General features: G+C 34.5%; 1 protein-coding gene across 1 annotated transcript in view; it reads right to left on the bottom strand.

The window, feature by feature from the left end:
* Window positions 1–20,788, bottom strand: part of LOC132699522 (pikachurin) — a 171,360-nt gene that overhangs the window by 76,367 nt on the left and 74,205 nt on the right. Inside the window, exon 5 of the mRNA XM_060666294.1 lies at window positions 20,105–20,306. Coding sequence (XP_060522277.1) covers window positions 20,105–20,306 — 202 coding nt within the window. The remainder of the gene's footprint in view (window positions 1–20,104; window positions 20,307–20,788) is intronic.

The following is a 20,788-nucleotide window of genomic DNA, read 5'->3' as shown; positions in this document are numbered from 1 at the left end:
AAATAATTTTATGCCTACCTGTGTTTAATATTCTTTGGTTTGGCATACTACTTAATTTAAGTTTATTAGTAATCATTCTTATTTCGTGCGTAATACAGCGTGTGTTGAATCGTGTGCGAATTATGCAAAATATGTGCGAGTCTATTGTACCTCAGGAGATACTAGTTATAAGTTATAAACAATGTTTACTTGACTCTCATTGAACGTGGTGACAGTAAGCAAGCATCTTTAGAAGAAACGGCCACATTGACGAAAATTCCAACATCAACTGTATGGAAAATTGTGAATAATCCCATTTCAGCGAGGAAAAAAAGAAGCGATGCTGACATTTCCTCGAGTGTAAATGAAAGTGATCAAGATATAATACGGCGTAAAATTTATCAGTTATACAAGGAACAAAGCGTGCCTACATTAGATATCTTAATTAAGAGGCTTGAAAAAGATGAAACCGGTGTTAAATGTGGCAGAACTACCTCATGGAAGTGTATTCAACACATGGGTTTTAGATTTTAAAAAATTGACAAAAGGCAGTTTTAATGGAATCTTTCAGAATTCGGAAATAGCGACTGGAACATCTAAAAACTTGGAAACCTGGTTCGACACTTTTGATATCCTGGAAAAGGGTTGGGTTGACTCAACTGATAAGTGTAAAACAACCGTGACATCAAAAAGAGGGAAAAGAATAACTATTTTGCATGCTGGCTCTAAAGATGGTCGGATTCCAAATGGACTTTCTTTGTCTGCCAAAGATATTAAAGATTCTTCTCTCGATTCTCATGAAGACACCACCGCTGATTTATTTGAGAGTTGCTTTAAAAACAAACTAGTTCCAAACATTCCTCCTAATAGTGTAATTGTAATGGACCATGCAAGTTATCATAGTAGACAGTGGACTAAAACCCCTTCCTCGTGTGACACAAAAGCAACAATCCAAAACTACATGTATAATAACGACATTTATATGACGAAGATTATACCAAAAAGCAATTAATTGAGGTTCTACAAAGCGTGAACCTACAAAAGGAATACGTCTGTGATAATTATGCAAAAAATCTAGGGCATACAGTTTTAAGGCTTCCACCTCACTACTGTATATTTAATCCCATTGAACATGTTTGGCACCAACTGCAATGTGCCATTCGTCGTAACAATGTTTTTCCCCGTGTTAATTCCATTGTCCTCAAACTTATAGAAACCGAAGTTTTTAACATCCCTCCACAAAGTTGGGCAAATTCTGTTAAACATATAGAAAAAGCAGAACAATAGAATAATTAGAACAGGCGATGATAGCGATAGTGATACTGATATATTACGTGAATAATTTTAAGTAATTTAAGTAGGTAATAAAAATAATTTGTTTTTTTTTAGATTTAAACATAAATACATACATAAATAAATAAACCATGTTTAGCATCTTTCCTAACAAAACCCCAAATAATTAAATTTTAAGCAAAGTACGGACCTGTTCGGCCATATAGTCACTTTCTTATATCTATGAACAGACTTTAACCACTAAGCCTCGTTTCGTTAGGCTATACATATTGCGGTAGAACGTGCTCAGGTGCTCAGTTGTAAACTTGTCCAGTTGTGCAAAGTTTTCAAAAATGAAAATTGCTTGCGCTCTTGAAACGGCGCATTTGCTCGATGTGCCAGCGACTCAAGTTTCGTTTAACCAAATTCATTTACATATTCGGAATATTCATTTCTACTAAATGTCTTATATTAGGCGCTTTAAAGGGGTAAGGTGCGCTTAAAAATTAATTTAAATTTTTTTTTTATAGTAAGACCATTGTTGGCACTTAGCTTTTGTCAATCTGCAGACATACGAATACGCACATTATCAGGATTTATTGTCAGCCCGCCAACGTTGCCATTTTTCTGACTGATCATAGTGTGCAAAAAGTAAGGTGACTTTTAAGTTTTATCAAAAAGTATTTATTTATTCATTACAAATTATGTTATCCCTTTCAAAGCAATCCTCCCTCAGATATAATAAGCTTGTTCCAACGTTTTTTCAATTTTCTTTATCTCCTCAATGGTTGCAAACCTTCGTCCTTTCATGGGTTTCTTGAGTTTTGGGAACAGGAAAAAGTCGCAGGAGGCTATATCCGGTGAATATGGTGGATCGTGGTTTTGTTTTTGGCCAAGAAATTAGACACAAGCAACGATGAGTGAGCAAGTGCATTATCGTCATTCAAAATCTATGGATTATTTTTCCACAAGTCCGGATGTTTTCTTCGTATTATTTCCAGCAAACGGCGAGGTAATCAATACTCTTTATTGACCGTACGACCTTGTGGTAAGAAGTCTTGATGTACTACGCCATGATAATCAAAGAAAACAGTAAGTAAAAGTTTAACATTTGATCGAACTTTCGTCGCCAGTTATAGCCTTTTTGAGTGTATCAGGATCATCATTGACGTGGTTTAACAGCTCTTGAGTGATGCTCGTTTTGTTCAAAATTCAGCAGTCCAGAACGAGGTTCGTTGTGAACCTCTTCTCTTGGAACAGCTTGTACCACTTATAATTTTTTTTTTGCTCAAAGTAAATTCACCATATGCCGTTTTGCAGCACTGTGTTTCATTTTCTACACAAAATTTAATGACGATTCTTTGTTCAATTCCGTTTCCTGTAATTTACGTGATATTGGCATAAGCAGAAAGTCACAAAAATTAAACGGGATCAATAATAAAAAGTCAGATAAAGTAATTTTTAGTTTTTTCGAAAGTAATTGCCGACTTGGAAATAACAATATAGCAAATAGATTTCTTGTTGGTTTTATGCATCTAGTAGCCTTCTCCAATTGTAGCGTTAAATACAGTTTCAATGTTATCCGCATGCTTTTTTGATATACCATTTTGGGAAGCTGCTGTGTCATTAGGTGGAAAGGAGATATAAAGCTGCGTATAAATATATCGTACTATCACATGAAAAACTACCCAAATTACAAACGTAGATAGCAAAAAGACGCGGCTCCAAAATGGAGCTTTGGGGTACCCCATGATGATATTACACTAGATGATTACCTTGACTACTTTGTACAAGTTGAAGCCTATTTCCCAAATTGCTTTTAATGGGTCCAATCGCGATGTCCGAGAAGCCAACAAAATGCAAAATCGCTAAAAGTAACTCACGATTTAACCTGTCAAAAGCTTTAGCGTGTCGGTTATGTTTAACAACGGAGTTGTACACCTGTAACCTGGCCTAAAACCAGATTGGTGCTCCGGAAGTAAATTAAAGATTTTTAAGTGTTCCCTAATTAGACAATTCATAATTTTTTCTGCCACTTGTGAAAGGACTGGTAATATGCTAATAGGTCTAAGTTCACCATACGGATCAGGATCTTTTTTTTAGGAATTGCGATATTTTCCACAAACTAGGAAATTCCCTATCGAACAAAATTGAATTAATTATATTAGTAATAAAAGGGAGAATTATATGACAGATTAATAATATCATATCTAGAATTATTTGGACGAGTATATTTCATGCAGAAAACTGCAAAAAATATCTGTTAATATTATTCGGAATATTTAGGCATTCGGGAAAACAATTGTCATTAATTCATTAATCATTATTAGTTTGATTTTTAATCTGTTTATAGTTATTCGAGTTGACATCAGTTTTGTTCTTTTCCCATTTATTTCGGGCTTTATTTTTCAGTTTTATCATCGTCTTAATTGTGAAGGTCAGCCAAGATGGATTTGACTTTCTCTATGTTTCCTCATGTTCCGGAGCCAAGAAGTTAAAAATATTAAACAATTTTTCATTTAAATATTGCACTTTTGTGTTAATTCAACTCAAATAATTTTGAGAATTTGAGAGTGAACCAAGAATATAAGCAACATTAAATAATTTTTCTACCCATATCTCCTCTACGGTTTCCCGCAGAGGTAAAAGATACTATATTTTATTTAAAATTACTCATGACATACTGAATGTTCTCGGATGAAATATTCGGTGACAACCATGTCTCAGAAACTCTTATTGCATCATATTCATATTGTTCAACTAGTGACCTAACATCTAAGAAATACGGCACGAGAGACCTTACATTCAGAAAGGCCACACACACACACATGTTGTTTAAATGACAAACAAGAAGATTATGTATAATACTTACGTATTTAAATTAATTAGAATTAAAAATAGAATGGTCACTTTAAAATTATGATTGTAATTCAACCGGATCTTTTTTCTGCCAAATTTTGTAAGAATGTTGCCTCCTGATATCCAGTTTTTCTTTGGCTAGAAGCAATACTTCGCGTATTTGCTTTTTTAATTTTCAGTTTCAGACTTTGCTATTCTTCAGTTTCTTTTTGATGCATACTATCAAAATTGACCCCCACCGCTCTACTTTTGTCCGGAATTTGTGAACCTATACGATAGCAATGATCCAAAATAACATTTTTTACTACCAGCTTAGAGTCAAAAAATATCAGAGATTTTTTCTGATAGAGTTTGATCATTACCTTCAGGCACTCCATAAATACGCAGCTGTTTAAATTTTATATGTTGTTCAAGTTCATCAATCTTTCTTCCTATGATAAAAATAATAATAAAATTTGATGTCCGGTTTAATGATGATCTTTAGCAACTACTGATGAGTCCAAAATAAATAAGAACCAGAAGTTCAGATTTTCACGAAATTATTTATTATGACATGACAATTTTTCTACAACACCGTGTCTTTATCAAATGACATTTGATAAAGACACGGTGTTGTCGAAACAATTGTCATTTCATAAGATATAATTTCGTGAAAATCTGAACTTTTAGTTCTTATTTATTTTGATAAATGGATTTTCATCAAGTAAAAGCCACCTCAGTTCAATTACTGATGAGTTCTTTTTGTCGTAGTCCTAAGCATTTCTCATGTTCTTTTGGCCTAGTTCTACAATGTATTGTTCGCCGCATATGCATGGAATGCTGTAAACTCCTGGTATCTCAAACGGGACTCATTTTCTTAGGGAAGTTGTGGCGAAGTTGTTGGGTGTTTAAATTCCAGATTATTATTATTGATTCGGAAGTTATGTTTTATTCGTTTTTCCGCATATTTGCAGACTTAGAGTTTAGAGTTTGCAAAGAACCTGTGCTTTTAACATAAAAATGGAACTTGGAATATACAAGGAATAGCAACGGAACAAATGGGAATACTCTCAGAAATTGAAAAATTGGACATAGGCATAACGGTTTTAAGTGAGACAAAGAAAAAGGGACAAGGAGAGAAAACAGTAGGAAAATATACGCACACATGGAGTGGTGTTCCTAAACATGAAAGAGCAGAGTATCTCATAAAAAATAAATGGAAAAATATATACAAGACTACCAGTAAATAAAAGAAAGAGTAATGAAAATTAAGATGAAAATATTTACAACAATAGTTGGAGTATATGCAATGAATGACATTGCAACTTAAGCATAGAAACTCTTCTTTAATGCACTATCCGATATACTGGACACTATAAAAAGGGAAGATATTATATTAATTGGAGATTTCAATGATCATGTAGGAAAGGAAGACGAAGACATAGTAGGACGATTCGGAGAAGACGAAGATAAAAATGCTAATAACCAATACCAAATTCCACTATAAGTATATACATGGGTATACTTGGAAGGAACCAACTAGGAACCAAAAATCGATTATTGACTTGATCATAGTGAAGAAAGTTAAGAGAACTATGGTACAAGATGTAAGAGTATCTAGGCAGGCGGAATGTGCAAGTAATCATCGTTTAGTGTTAGGGAAATTTACATACACAGGAAAGTACCGAAAACAAGACATAGAAAATAGAACCACTGCAACAATTCAGTATCAGAACATTATATCAAGGCAACAAAACATGCTAGAAGACAGAGAAGAATGGACTCCATCAGAAAAGCAATAACGAAGAAGAACTGGAATTGAACAAAACAAAAATAAATATTTAGAAAAATATAGTGACTACTTAGAAGAAATGATAAAGAAGAAAAAAGATGCCTTTCAGAAATGGCTAAGCAATAAAACACCAAGAACACGAGAAGAATATGTTACCCTTAGACAGCAGGTAAAAAGAATTGCATGAGAAAAGAACGAGTTCTGGGAAAAATTATGTGGAGACAAAGACAACACAGAAAAAATAAAAAAATATTAGAATCAACGATAAAGACAGGAAAATTGTACAAATGATTAGACCTAATCAGTGAAAAGAACACTACTCAACAACAACGATAGGTGAATTTGAAATCACGAAAAAAGATATAAACGAAGTCTTAAAAAGGCAAAAACAATAAAGCCCCTGGGCCAGCAAATATAAAAATGGAGTTGTTGAAATATGGAGGAGAAAGGGTCGCACCTTTCATTGAAGTATTATTTAATAAAATTGAAAAGGGAGAAGAAATTCCGAGACAATTGAATTTGTTATATATGTCTTCCATATATAACGAAGGAAATTAGAAGTCAACCAACAATTATATTAGTGTCATCCCCTCAATCCCCTCAAGACTTTTCACCACAATAATAAACGAAGAAATAGAAGAACACGATTTGATGATTTAATCGAGATTCCGGAAAAGTAGATCATAATTCATTTATCATGGGACAGGTCTAAGAAAAGAATAAAGCCAAGATCATTGAAATACATATGACATCCATTGACTTAGAAAGAGCTTATGATAGTATACCCAGGAAACAATTATGGGAAGCTATGAAAGGAATGAACGTTGCGTTGGAGAAAAATGGATGAATATAACGAAAAAATTATATAATGATACAATACAATTAACGCAACGCAAGCACTAAAACAATGATGCCGCCTATCACCCACACTTTTTAATACATATATAGAACAAGCTTCAAAGCGATGGTATACAAGGAATTCACGACTTTTCGCGAGTGATCAAGTTATTTTTCCAGAAGAAAAAGAGGTCATGGAATACATGATAAGAAAGCCAAAAGAAGAGTACGAACTGTGGGGACTGAAAATAAATATGGATAAAACCCAATATTTATCTATTGGAAAATAAGTTGGTAGACCGAGATGGTACATGTTTAAATGATATAGAGACAAAAATTGCACGAGGAAAACAAGCCACAAGAGCAGTTCATGGATTGATATGGAACGATACTCTTACTAAAGAAAACAAAAAAAGAATCTTCCAAAGCATAAGAAACAAAATAAGAAAGGTCGAATTGGACTTTATGAGAAGTTACAAGTTACAAGAACTGACAAAATAAGAACTGCAGAAATTTGGCAACGGATAGGAATAGAATGCTCTATAACGAGGAAATTAGAAAACAAAGAGCATTACCCTGGTATGGTCACGTACAAAGAATGCCGGAACACAGGTGGCCAAAACGAGTACTGGACCTTTAGGGAGAAAATGAAGAGGACATACATTGGACATGCGATGATTGATGCAGATCTGAGAGTAGGGACTGGAATATGAGAGAACTGTGGAGGATAAAAACGGCGAACTCGTAAAGGAAAATTCCGAAGAAGAAGAGAACTTCGATGCGCGGTTAGTGTTGTTTTGTGGCGAATGCGAGGTTGCTTCATTGTTCATTTTTATTAGGAGGTTATGGGATGTGAATATTATTTGAGAGAAGAGCAGATTTTTAATTCTGGATTAAGGTTATTCGTTTTGAAATTGTGTTCGTTGTTCCGAATATTTGAGATTTTCACGTGGCTCACCACAACTAATTTCCATTTTTTCAGTTTCCAGAGAACCTCGCTCGAGGCAGATTTGTTCACCTTTAACGCCGCGTTTAGGCACGAGTTTCTGTGGGGCGAACGCCTTCAAGAAAGCGTGGCCAAGGGGGTGGGGACGTTCGCCCGAGACTGAAAGTATTGATCGTTTTTATACCTGGCAGGTGTCACGCACTGGCCCCGAGCTTTCCCGTCGTTTCTCGTCACGCAAATTTCTCCCGATTTTATATGGCGGCGGAAATAAAGCGTCCCGAATACTGTTTCTACAAAAATTTCTTACGTTAATCATAGTTCAGGTGAGTGCTGTTCTAAGGTTGAGACAAATTAAAATCTTTTTTGTCGAATACTGTTTGCCCTATCCATCCAAGGACAATAGGGGGGGGGGGGGTGTTCGGACATGGAGATGCAATTATTTGGACAATCAACAACAATAGCAACAAGCACAGAAAGAACTCCTCTTTAATAAGTAAGTAAGATATAATGTTAATTGGAGATTTAGTGGTCATGTAGGAAAGGAAGACGACGAAGGCATAGTAGGACGATTCGGAGAAGATGGAAGATAAAAATGACAATAGAAACAGAATATTGCAAATTTGTCCAGAATATGAATTGACAATAACCAATACCAAATTCCAGCATAAGGATGTACATAGGTACGAGGCAAGCGGCAAAGTTTCCCGGCCTGACATAGATGCAGCTCCGGTATCACGATAATACTTTGTCTTCTTTTAAATATATAAATTAGTAGGCTGCGAAAAAAAAATTGAAGTCTTGCGGCAAATAGTTTTTTATTCACAGCATTTTAAACAAGACGTGTCCGAAGAAATGTCGCCAATAACGCAAATCGAGTATAGAGCAGTCATAAAGTTTTTGACAAAAGAAGGGTTAGCACCTAAAATTATTAAAGAAAGGCTGGATAATGTGTACGGCCAAAGTTCTCCTTCGTATTTGGTAGTGGGCAAAACGTCTTCGAATGGGGCAGGAGTCCGTTGAAGATGATTCAAGAACCTGTCGACCAGTGGAGGTCATAACGGAAGATATTGTTGAAAGAGGTGGTATTGTGTGATCGACGTTTAAAAGCCAAGGAAATCTCAGCAATTACTAAGCTTTTGATACAAGTGTTCGTCGTATCCTGCATGATGCATGCATAAGGTTAGTGCAGTTCCTAAAAACCTTTTGGCTATTCAAAAACAACGCCGTGTCGAGTGTGCGCGGTCTTTTTTGGAACTCTGTGGGTCCGAACCGAAGCCTCTGATAGAAACTATTGTGACACCAGATGAAACTATGGTTCTCTATTATGACTCTCTATCGAAAAAAGAATCAATGGAGTGGAGTCGTAAGGGTGAAGCACCTCCAAGATAATTCAGAGTCTGCCAGTCGACAAAAAAGGTGATGGCGACGATCTTTTGATAGATTTTAAAGAAACTAATACCACCTCCGTATAGTCCAGATATGGCCCCCAGCGACTATTATTTGTTTGGATATTTGAAAAAGGACTTACGTGGACGGCGGTTTAACGACGAAGTTGAGTTAAAAGCGGCTGTTTTAGCTCATTTTGCAGACAAACCAAAAGAATATTTTTTTAAAGGGATTGAGTTGTTAATAAAGAGATGTAATAAGTGTATTGAAGTTAAGGGAGATTATACTGAAAAATAATAAAAAATTGTTACTCTACTCTACGATCTTAGAATCGCTAAAAATTGGGATTGCAGAAGAAAGGAATCAATGCAAATTTTTTACACGAATAGATCGTTAGATCAGGGGCAACACAAAACAATGAAAACCGCATTTCAGTATATTTCAAATGTGGTTAATTATGTTTATTACATTAAGTACGATATTATTATGTTATATTATCTAAACTAAATGATTATACATTTTGTATATAGAGGGTCCTGCATTAGTACCAAAAAAATGTGACGTCATAAAATATATTCTCTCGGTATTTATCGGCACGTTTGGGTTTCTTTTGGTGATCTTCTTTATGTGCCAAAATATATTTTTATTTGCTTCGATATTTCAGGAGCAATAAATAATTTAAAAAAATGAAAAGGTCGTTTGCTCGCCTGGAAAAATTTGAAAAAAATCTTGTTACTTTCCAAAAGTCGATGAAATCGATATATCGGTACATCAAAATATTCTGTCCGGTAATCGCAAGAAACTTAAAATTGGCTTCCCCTTACAATAATAATTGACCACTAGAAGCAGACAGCTAAAACTTCTGTATTTAAGGTTTTTATATATTGTACAGGGTGTTCACGATTTTCTATGCTGTATTCAAAAATGTAATAGGTGTCTCAAATTTGCAGCTATCGACTTCGAATTTAGCAGAGAAGTAAAAGTCCATACCGGCATCTAAACTATAGAAACTGGGTGGAATCAAATCTCGCTAAAAACTGACACGGAAGATCCGGTACTAAAAGATCCCGAAAATGGTTCATTTACATAGTAAATTATTAGCCGCAAATCAAAATTGGTAAAAAATATGGCTAAATTGACTTAAACAGTATTGTAGGCCGCATCAACAGCTACAATTTTTGTATTTACAGGTTTCGTCTATCTCTGACTATTACGACGTACTGCATAGTTCCTAAACATTATCAACAGTTATTTACAGCTATCGTTTATCATGTAGGGTGCGTGAGATATTTGAAAAAATATCATTTTTAACTCGTTATTAGTACAAATTTCTATAATTACCAAGGTTTGTCCATGACTCAAATCAGTTTTTCTTAGCATTTTTAAATGACGCACCCTGTATTTTAATCCAATCCACAATTAAATGCAAGCATATTTTTATATAACGAATGGATTTAAATTCTCAATGGTTTTAGAGATATTTTCCCGAAAAAATAAATATCCGAATTAAACTAGTTTAGTGTATTAGGAGATCATCAGCCACGAATGCTTCAGAATTGAAATATTATCCCAACAAACTATGGAAAAACAATTGGTACTACTCAACAACAAATGATTTTGACATATCCAGTCTCTTGTAATCATTCGGTTCTTCTGTGTGGAGTTTTAATTTTTTTAAAAATGTAATTTTGAAGGGAAGAGTTAATTGATATGGTATTTGTGTTGGTCAATTGTGATAGAAATTGTTTACTGGCCAGTAGCGCTTACGCGACTCAGTTTCCATATCCCCTAAGCTTGACAAGATTGCTCGAGCGTTTTATGGAGACAGAGAGTGTGAACTATAAAAAGGAAAGGAAGGAGAAAGCCGGCTACAAATGAGAAAAAATCAACTAATAGTTGCATACCACACTTTTTCTACGACAGTCAGTTTTTGAATAAATTTTTGCAAAACAACACGAGTACGTCAAAATTCAAGCCCAGCGGTAAAATTTACCGAAACGCACGTCATCAAGTGACGCTCTCCGCACGTTAGATAGGTGTATAATTAGGTAATTTACACAAGGGGGAAGAACGGCCAACTAAATGTTCCAAAAAATACAGGATGTGTCATTTAAAAAATATGTATTTTATTGCGACACACTTTTTTGGACCACCCTGTATATGCAAAATAATTTAAAATATTCAAATTCAATATTTTCAGTATAAAAATATATTAAATATTTTCTGATGCGTTAGTCAATCTGAGTATTAAAGGTATTTATTTTTCATGTTGATGATAAATTAAAATACATTTTTACACATATATTTCTTATATCTATACAAGATTTTCGATCGGTTAGCAGAGCTGTCAATAAGTAGAACCAGCTGGTAAATAGAAATACACATAAGAAATACAAATAAATACACAAACAATGCAAAATGTGAACATAAACCTATCCTATAATTATACATTTCATTTTAAGCTGTAGAATTTGAAAAGGCGTTAAATATGTGACTGGAATCCATTGCTGTCAATTTGGACCTTCACCTGTCTCGTATCATTCTATCAATAAGAAAATAACAATAATTAAGCAAATATTTGGCCAGTTTTGGTTAGTTTCTGTTATTCTCTGGTTGACAGAATGATAGGAGAAGGGTGAAGGTACAACTTGGTATTACATTTCTAGAACCCTGGTTTCAAAGAGCGTTTTTTTATTATATTTTAGCAGTGATGTTGATAGGAGGGTTGCGTTGTATAGAAAGCATTGTAACTTGTCAAAAATCTCTGGCAAGGTCTGTTAAAAATTTCTAAAAAACGAACCAGTTTTGCAGGCGCTCGAAAGAGTCACCAGAGTTGGTCCAAAAAGATTTTATAACTTTCAAAACTAAAACTTTTTGGCAAATGAGGTCGCCACGCTAGTTACCCATTTTTATCAAAAATTATTTTCCATTATAGACAACACTGAATACAAACTAAGTTTAAACAAAATTAAAAAACTACTCTCCTTCGTTGTCTGCAGAATCAGAGATAAATTCTTCATCGTCTGAAGATACTTGATCATACCATTTCAATAACATGAAACTGATAATGGTATGGGGGAAGTCTTAGTATTTTATGGCCTAAAGGTTTGTCATATTCGTCAAGATAGATTTTTTTCATTGTCACAATTTTTTTCTACAGCGCTTCATATTTCGTCCTTCATCCAATGAAACTCTGCTTTGCACTATCAAACCTTCTGGAGTAAGATTTGGTATCAGCTGATTTTTTTTTCATGTTGCCATAATAATCTACGCTTTGAGCTAGCGTGAACGACAATATATCGATGACATTCACTAGCTTTTTTAGAAGTTGCAGACATAGTATTATTCTGCCAGTTGTTTCTAAACTAACCTTTACTAAAATCCCAAGCCTCAATAATAAATACGATAGTAGAATCATTTTCTCCTAAATTTTTATTTTTGACGTATTCCCTCAAGAAATTGATTCCCTTGTAAATGGTGTGAGGTAAAGCCATCAGGTATTTTGTATTATTTTATTTCTTCAACTTAATCCAACATTTTTTACGTATTTTCTTTCTCTTTTACTTCTTTAAGCAATCTGTAATGTTGGTTTTACCTCTTTTAGTTTTTGAGCCGTTCTGGGAGTACAGAACTCATAGCTCGTTATTGTTGTTAGTTGTGTTGCATATGTATCAAGTTTGATCTTTTTCCAATTATCAAAAAAAAGCCAAGATATTCGAAAAAATTTGTTGCCATTGCTGATTATATCTTCGCTGCATCTTGCAAAAGTTTGACATTCAAGTGTTATAAAAAAACCAAAGATTAAACGAGATTATCCAAAAGTGACGTCATTCCAGAAAGCTAATACGCCAAATATAGTTAGTTGATTTGAAAAAGTGACAGTGTTAGTCCTAGTAAATATTCTGTTATTGTAAAAAAAAAACATGATTCTATTCCGGAAAAACGGGTAAATTAAGCTGAAGCAAACCACCACACAACGAGATAACCGCGCGTTGACGCTGAATAATGCTCCAACGTTCCGCAAGAATCTGATGTCCTAATTCAACGAAAAATCGCTGTTTTAAATAAAATGGACTCTGGCAACTCGCGAAAAAGCGGGTTTTTATCGACTGAATGGACAACGATTTATGGCGGAAATAAAATATATGGTTCGTACCGCGACGGACCTTAAATTTGCGTTAGAGTGATTCTTTTAAAAACAATGCAAGTAGTTATGAATAATGGAGCCTTTAAATGCAAAATCCGAATAATTTTTTACATTTGTCATTGACGAACTTTTGAATAACAAACAAAACCATAGAAAATAATGTAAGTTGGATAGGATGGCAATTCTTTAATATATAGAGTATTTCAATACAAATGCGAAAACTTAAGATTCCTTGTTTAAAATAAATGGCAGTTTGGTAGTGAGATATCGGACTGCAAATATGGCGGAAAAATAAAGTTTTTATTCTATACCTTAAAAATGAAAAAATATTGAACCATAAAATATTGCTTATATAGTATTACCATTGCAAGAACTTACTTTCGGTATATTTTTATTTAAATCAGCCGAAGAAATATATATTTTTTTACGTTTTATTTAGAAACTTCTCTGTTTAGTGAATTTTTTTTTTGCAAAACATACAGTTTCCAAATAAAAAAAATCTAGAGCAATACATAGCGAGACAAAAAATTCTTTAATATAAAAAATCTGGTGTCAATTCTTAAAGAGTTTGTTATTATTAGTATATACAAATCCTTGTTGTTTATAAGTCAAACTTGCTGACATTTGGCCAATTATCCTATTGGCTTCTTCAGAGCTTAACTGAAACTGCTTATATATTGCTTGAGGGGGCGGGAGTAAAGGAGGGGCACTAACATTGTTTCGGATGACTGATTTCCATATTGGTTAATGGTTATTTATTGGTTATGGATTTTCGTTCGGCATCTGCTAATAAGTTTATGTTCTTCGTCCTGGCCCACGTATTATCCCAAAAGGGAAAATCAATCAATCGAAATCCAAACCTCCTAAATCTATTATTCCAAAAATTCAAGATATTCTTGCTATCGTTATCTATGGAGCGGAACCTTAAATCTGTTATTAAGGTTTCTACTCTATCAACTCCGTGAAAAAATTGTCACCCTTCATGACTCTAAAATTGTCTGTCTTCGCGGACTCCCTGAAATGCACAAATCACGATTGGATTGGTTCTCCAACATATTCTCTAGCAAAATATCGAGCTTCCATATTAAAACCTTTTACAGGGAAAACTGATAGTGTCGTAATTAATTTCTTTCATTCCGTTGAACAATAAAAAACCATTACATTAGATCCAAACGTCGGGAATATCTCATGGAAGCCTTTCAGAAGAAAACCCTCGATGGTGGATGGTACCTACAATCAAAATTATGGAAACACTACTTTTGTTGGCCTCTGAGTCAATTAAACTCTATACAGCCTAACATATGTTTTATCATTGAATTAGAAACTAATTACAATCTCCCATTCTTACACATACTTATCTTACATGGCCTAAGTACTAGAAAATGAGACTCAACATTGGGTCATTCTGTTATCAACTTTTTTGTTCAAAGACCTGTAAAACTATCTCAATCCGAATCATTAAACCCAGAATTAAAACACCTTAAATCTACTCTTTTGTCTAATAATTTCAGCATTAAAGATATTGCATCATAAGTACACTTCACCACAAGACAAAGAGTCAGAAAGCAACTCTATACTTCCACTCCTTCTTACATTGAAAACATCACATATTGAAAGTTCGTAAGAAATACAACGTGAACCAGATCCCACAATCTCTCAACATCTTCGATTCATCAAAGAAAATATTCGAGAGACAGAACGGAAAATATCAACTACATTCAGAGAACATGAAAGAATCGAAAGGCTACGACAAATAATTCATCAGCAGTTGCTGAACTCAATCATGAAACCGGTAGTCAAATCTTATTCGAGAAAACTAAAATCCGAGAGTCCATGGGAATCTATAAGCAACCAGTCATTACTGCTTGAACTGAGGTGGCTTTTACTTGATGAAAATGCATTTATCAAAATAAATAACAACTAAAAGTTCAGAAATTGAACTGAGGTGACTTTTACTTGATGAAAATCCATTTGTCAAAATAAATAAGAACTAAAAGTTCAGATTTTCACGAAATTATATATTATGACATGACAATTGTTTTGACAACACCGTGTCTTTATCAAATGTAACAATAACAAGCTACCTGCTACTATAGATACCGAAAAATAATTAATGTCGTGAGAATTTATAAGGTTGTTCGGAAAGTCATTTCGTTTTTTCCCGTCAGAGGATTTAATTACGTTTTTTCGAAACCAACTTCACACTTAAGCCGCATAACCATTATATGTCTTGAGTGCTGATATTGCAAGGCTTGTGTGTGAAAAAGTTCTATTAATTCTAAGCAGTAGTTTTTGGTTGGTGCCCTTTTAAATATGGAGAGCAATAAGCAGCATTTTCGTCATATTTTACTTTTTTACTTCAGATGTGTATGGAGAAGGCGTGTTAACAGAACGCCAGTGCCAGAACTGGTTTGCAAAATTTCGATCCGGCAATTTTGATGTCGAAGATGCACCACGGTCTGGAAGGCCGGTCGAAGCTGACAAAGATGCGATAAAGGCATTAGTTGATGCAAATCGGCGAATAACCACACGAGAGATCGATGAGAGATTAAATTTGTCGAATTCGACTGTTTATGGCAATTTGAAAGGCATGGGCTTAACCTCGTAGCTCGATGTGTAGGTGCCCCATGTCCTTACTCAGCGAAATTTGTGTCGTCGCGTTGACGTGTGTGATTCGCTCCTCAAACGTCAAGAAAATGATCCATTTTTGAAGCGGATTATTACTGGAGACGAAAAATGGGTTGTATACAACAATGTTAAACGCAAGAGGTCATGAAGCAGAAAAGATGAACCGGCTCAAAGCGTGTCAAAAGCCAACATTCACCAAAAAAAGGTGATGCTCTCCGTTTGGTGGGATGTCAAAGGAATCGTTTTTTTTTGAGCTTTTGCCGGACAATACAACGATTAATTCAGAAGTCTATTGTCATCAACTGGACAAATTGAATGATTCACTTAAAGAGAAGAGGCCCGAATTAATCAACAGGAAGAAACTTTGGTCACTCGCCAAAAACTTTTACAGCTTGAATGGGACGTACTGCAACATCCACCATATTCTCCAGATCTGGCGCCTTCCGAATACTATTTGTTCCGGTCCCTGCAAAATTTTTTGGATGGCAAAACCTTTACCTCAAATGAAGATGTCAAAAACCACCTGAACCAGTTTTTTGCCAGCAAGGACCAAAACTTTTATGAGAGGGGAATTATGTTACTGCCAGAAAGATGGCAAAAGGTGTTGGACCAGAATGGCCAATATATAATTTAATAAAATATTTATTCATTATACGAAAACTGTCTTTCATGTTCCCCAAAAAAAACGAAATGACTTTCCGAACAACCCAATAATTTCAATAAAGCAGAGGTATTTCAATCTAATTGATCTTTAAGCAATACATTTGAATGTCTCATTTTGTTAATCTCCATGGCTTCCAATAAATTTAATTTTCTGCTTTTTGTGGCCGTATGTAAAATATCAAAATTGTCGTCAAAAATGTGTTTTTTTGTGTTTAAGTGTGTAGCATAATTAGAATCTAGACTATTGTTCTTAAACGCTCTTTTATGTTCGTTAATTGAAGGATCTACTTGTTTGTTCAATATAAATTTTAGGACAAGATCCGCATCTCGACCTGTAGACACCTGATTTTTGAGATTTTGGACATTTCGTTTTATTGTTTTTTAAAAATTTTCCTATTGTGTTGTTAGTTTTGATAAATGTTTTGAAAATTTTTCACAATAGAGTTTTCTGTTGTCAGAATTTGTTTTTTATTTATAATTTTATCTATAATGGACGGATTGTAGCCGTTGTTCAGTGCAATTTGTTTAATGATATTAAGTTCTTTGTTGTAATTTTCTGATGCGAGAGGCATATTAAGAAGTCTGTGTATAAAAGAGTGAAATGCAGCCATCTTGTGTTCATAAAGGTGATTTGAGCTGTTATGTATGACTGTGTCCGTGTGTGAAGGTCTATGATAAATGGAAAATCTAATTTGTTTTGCGTTTTCTTAATAGTTCAGCCTAAAAAATTAATAGAGTTATCCTGTTCAATCTCGATAGTGAATTTTATACGATTATATAATGAGTTAATGTAATTTAAAAAAGAATTCAATTGCTTGTCTATTTCAACAAAGCAAGCAAAGACATCATCCACGTATCTATACCACCATAGAAAACTTTTACTTAAAGGATGTTCTAGTATGATATTTTCCAAATTATCCATAAAAATCTCGGCTAACAAAGGACTAAGTGGGTTTCTCATAATCAAACCTTCCTTAGAGATGTAAATCTGTCCATTAAATTCAAAATAATCTTGGTCAAAAGATACTACTAAGCAATCTAATAAATCTTGTTTCAACCTGTTTCCAAGTTAGGGTGAAATCTACTAAATCCATCACATCCGTAGGTGGAATACTGGGAAATAGGTTTTGTACATCAAAAGACAATAGTGTTGCGTTAGAAAGGATTTTGATATCTTTAATTTTCTGGATTAATTCACTCACTCGTTTATTAAACACTCGCTCCGCTCGTGTCCAATGCCGTTTTTTTAAAATTTAGTTAAGAACGATTATGGGGATGTAACCCTCCACTCATGCAAAAAAGCAGGAAGTGTGTGTTTTTACAATAATAATACTTTATACAATATTTTATTGTTCTATTCTATTCTCCTTTTTAAGTTTCCGTTAGTTGTGGTTAGTTTTTAGTTAGTATAGTCCAGCGGGTAATTTGTCGTTATTCGGTATACCGAGCGAAGAACTTTCACCAGGTGCGCTCCAACGATTTGCGGGAAAACCTAATGCCATTCAATACCACTTTATAAACGGGAGCAAAGCTGAAAAGTCGTTAACTCCCGGGTAGTGTCGGAGCATGCAAACAATGCGACGGGATTAATACTATTGTGCTTTAAACTTGGCGGATTTAATCGTTTGCCGTATCGTTTAATGGCGACGCTCTCTGAGCTTCGAGCTTATTTAATTGCCCCCGCAAACAGCGCAGGCTCGTTCTATTTTTCTTTTGGTTAGATAGCATGTTGTCGCGAACAACAAAATCAAACCCTTAAAAATAATCTGTTTTAGTTATTGGGGTTGATGATATTTCCACGCTATTAGTTTTGGTACGTCCAAATAGAGAGAACAGAAGATAGAGGGTCACCAAAGACCGTACAGAAAAAAAAGAAACTGGATTAAATTAGGATGAAAAGACTTCCATTAGAAGAATATTGCGCCCCCTTTACTTTAAAAAATACCTACCTTGTACAAAATAACGTCTGAAATGAAAAAGGATGATGTCAATCCACTAATGGACATGATACGACCAAAAATATAGTGTATAGTTTTATAGTACCGCACACTTTCGCAGGACCGTGGTAAAACCCATCCCAACAGATGTTTATTCTGCATTAAGTAGATCTTGCCTGAGACGCACCGCAACGAATATTTTTTATATATATTATAATATTATATTATATATATTATATTATTATTAATTATTATTAATTAATTAATTATTAAGAATTATTATTATTAATTATTCAATGTCGATGTCAAAATAACCACAAAAAAAAAAATAAAAAAAAGCACTTCGCGCTATTTTATTGCTCCCAATTTAAAGAGTTTAAATGCGGGTCCAGACTTCAACTTCTCTCCCAAGTCTGAAGTCGGTAGCTGCAAATTTGAAATAATTATTATGTTTTTTAATATTGCACGGAATATCGCGAACACCCTGTACAATACTTAAAAACCGTAAATAAAAAAGTTTAAGCTGTCTATATGGGCTATATCGTCATGTAAAAGAAACTAACATTTAAAACACAGATTTGAAATTATTGCCAATTTTCAATAATAGGGGGACCCATTTTTCAGTTTTTTTAATTTGCCCTGTATATTTTTAAAAAATTGTCAAGGATAAAAGTTTATGGAGTCGTTTCCTCTGCGTCTTCTGGTTCAAGAATTTTTTCGGTGTTGCAAACGGTTTTTGAAAAATGGTCTTTTTTGTAGACCCTTGCACACGCGATTTTTATTTTTTTTTAAATAATTCTCGACCACCCAGCCCCCCATTTTTAATAGGTTCCGTCACGGGGTAAGGCTGCACTTATGTGCCAAATATGAAGTCGATTGCTTCAAATTTCGGACACTTATCGTGTTTCATAGCAAGGTCCAAAAAACCGTCGAAAATCGCGAAAAAAAGGTGGATACCGGCGTCGGCTCAGCAGGGCCATTTCTTATAAGCTTATGTGCCTCGTGGAGGCAAATTTCTATTTTGTATCTCCAACGGTTCGAAAGTTATGCAGAAAAAACCAAAAGACGATAACGTAGAACGGACAGACAAAAAAAATTTTTTTTTCCGACGGTGATCATTTCTGGACCAACGGCGATTCCGTAGGACTTACCGTTACCGAGATATAAAATTTTTATACGAGCGCAGATACTTTCGAAAATTCGATTTCATCGATTTTCGAAAGTAACAAGTTTCGTCCCTCCTACGCACTCCGGGTATACACAAAGTTAATATCACTAATTGCAGTAAATGTGTTTTATCATTAAGTCTTTACTTCATCAAAAGTTAACATTCTTGAATTTATGGGCCTATGTTAACAGTCCATTGAATTTTCACAGAAACACATTTTTCATTATACTAGCGCGTTGGTTACAAAATTGGCGACATCTGTCAAATAATGCCTCAATGCCTACATTTGTGTCAAAAATCGCAGATACCCTAGACGTTTGTTTATTATTGTTTCCATGGTAACTAAGCGAGCGGACAAGTAAAAAAAAGGCTGCAACTTCGCGCTTTCTTGTGCGCAAATTTGTATTTCTCACTCGTTCTAGAATGGTTTTTTATGATGGAATATTTTTGTTGGGTGTTAGTTTTGAAAGGGACATTTGCAAATTTTGTTTAACAAACCATCCGGACTCACCGGAATTCGACGAACCCCTGGTGGAGCAGCAGCGCCATGAAATCGCCGGCCATGTCGTCCCTCTCCCCCGTAAGGAAGAAAATGCCGTCGTAAGCTTCAGGTCGCAATTCCAGACTCAGCTGGACGTGCTTGTAGGCGCCCCTAAGGGCCGAAAACGCTAACCAACTGTATCCCGTGAATCTGGGGGACTGTATTTCCATTACTGAAACCAAAAGACTCCGTCAACGCCATCGCCTAAAATTTTATGAGTCAAACAGAATTGCCGCATTTTCCTCTCAGTCTTTGTGACGTCAAAAAATAAGCAAAAGCCGCGTAGCACAAGACGAAAGTGGTTAAAAACACTAAAAATTAAGGTAAGCGTCCATTTGTTGCCTTACGATGTCACATTACACAAAGCCATTACGAAAAGAACTATTTGTTTTTGAAAATATTATTTTATTAAGTCTAATGTACAGTGTGTCGCACTTTTTTAATTTTAAAATTTTTGTTTGTGGTTCTATTTTGATATATTTTTGAATTAATTAACAAAAGACATAGAAGAAGTACTATTAAAGATTCAACGATACCAATGTTTCAATACAGAGTATTTGAAATATCGTTTGCGCCCCATTTGATTTTGATTGATTTGTTGATTGATTTTTGATTATGTTCAAAAATGTGTGTACTACCTGGAATCTGAAAAAT

This window comes from Cylas formicarius, unplaced genomic scaffold, assembly GCF_029955315.1.
Source record: "Cylas formicarius isolate icCylForm1 unplaced genomic scaffold, icCylForm1.1 PGA_scaffold_10__41_contigs__length_53128322, whole genome shotgun sequence".
Classification (NCBI taxonomy): Eukaryota; Metazoa; Arthropoda; class Insecta; order Coleoptera; family Brentidae; genus Cylas; species Cylas formicarius.
The sequence above is the reverse complement of the archived record's forward strand: the minus strand, read 5'-3'. Positions and strand labels throughout refer to the sequence as shown.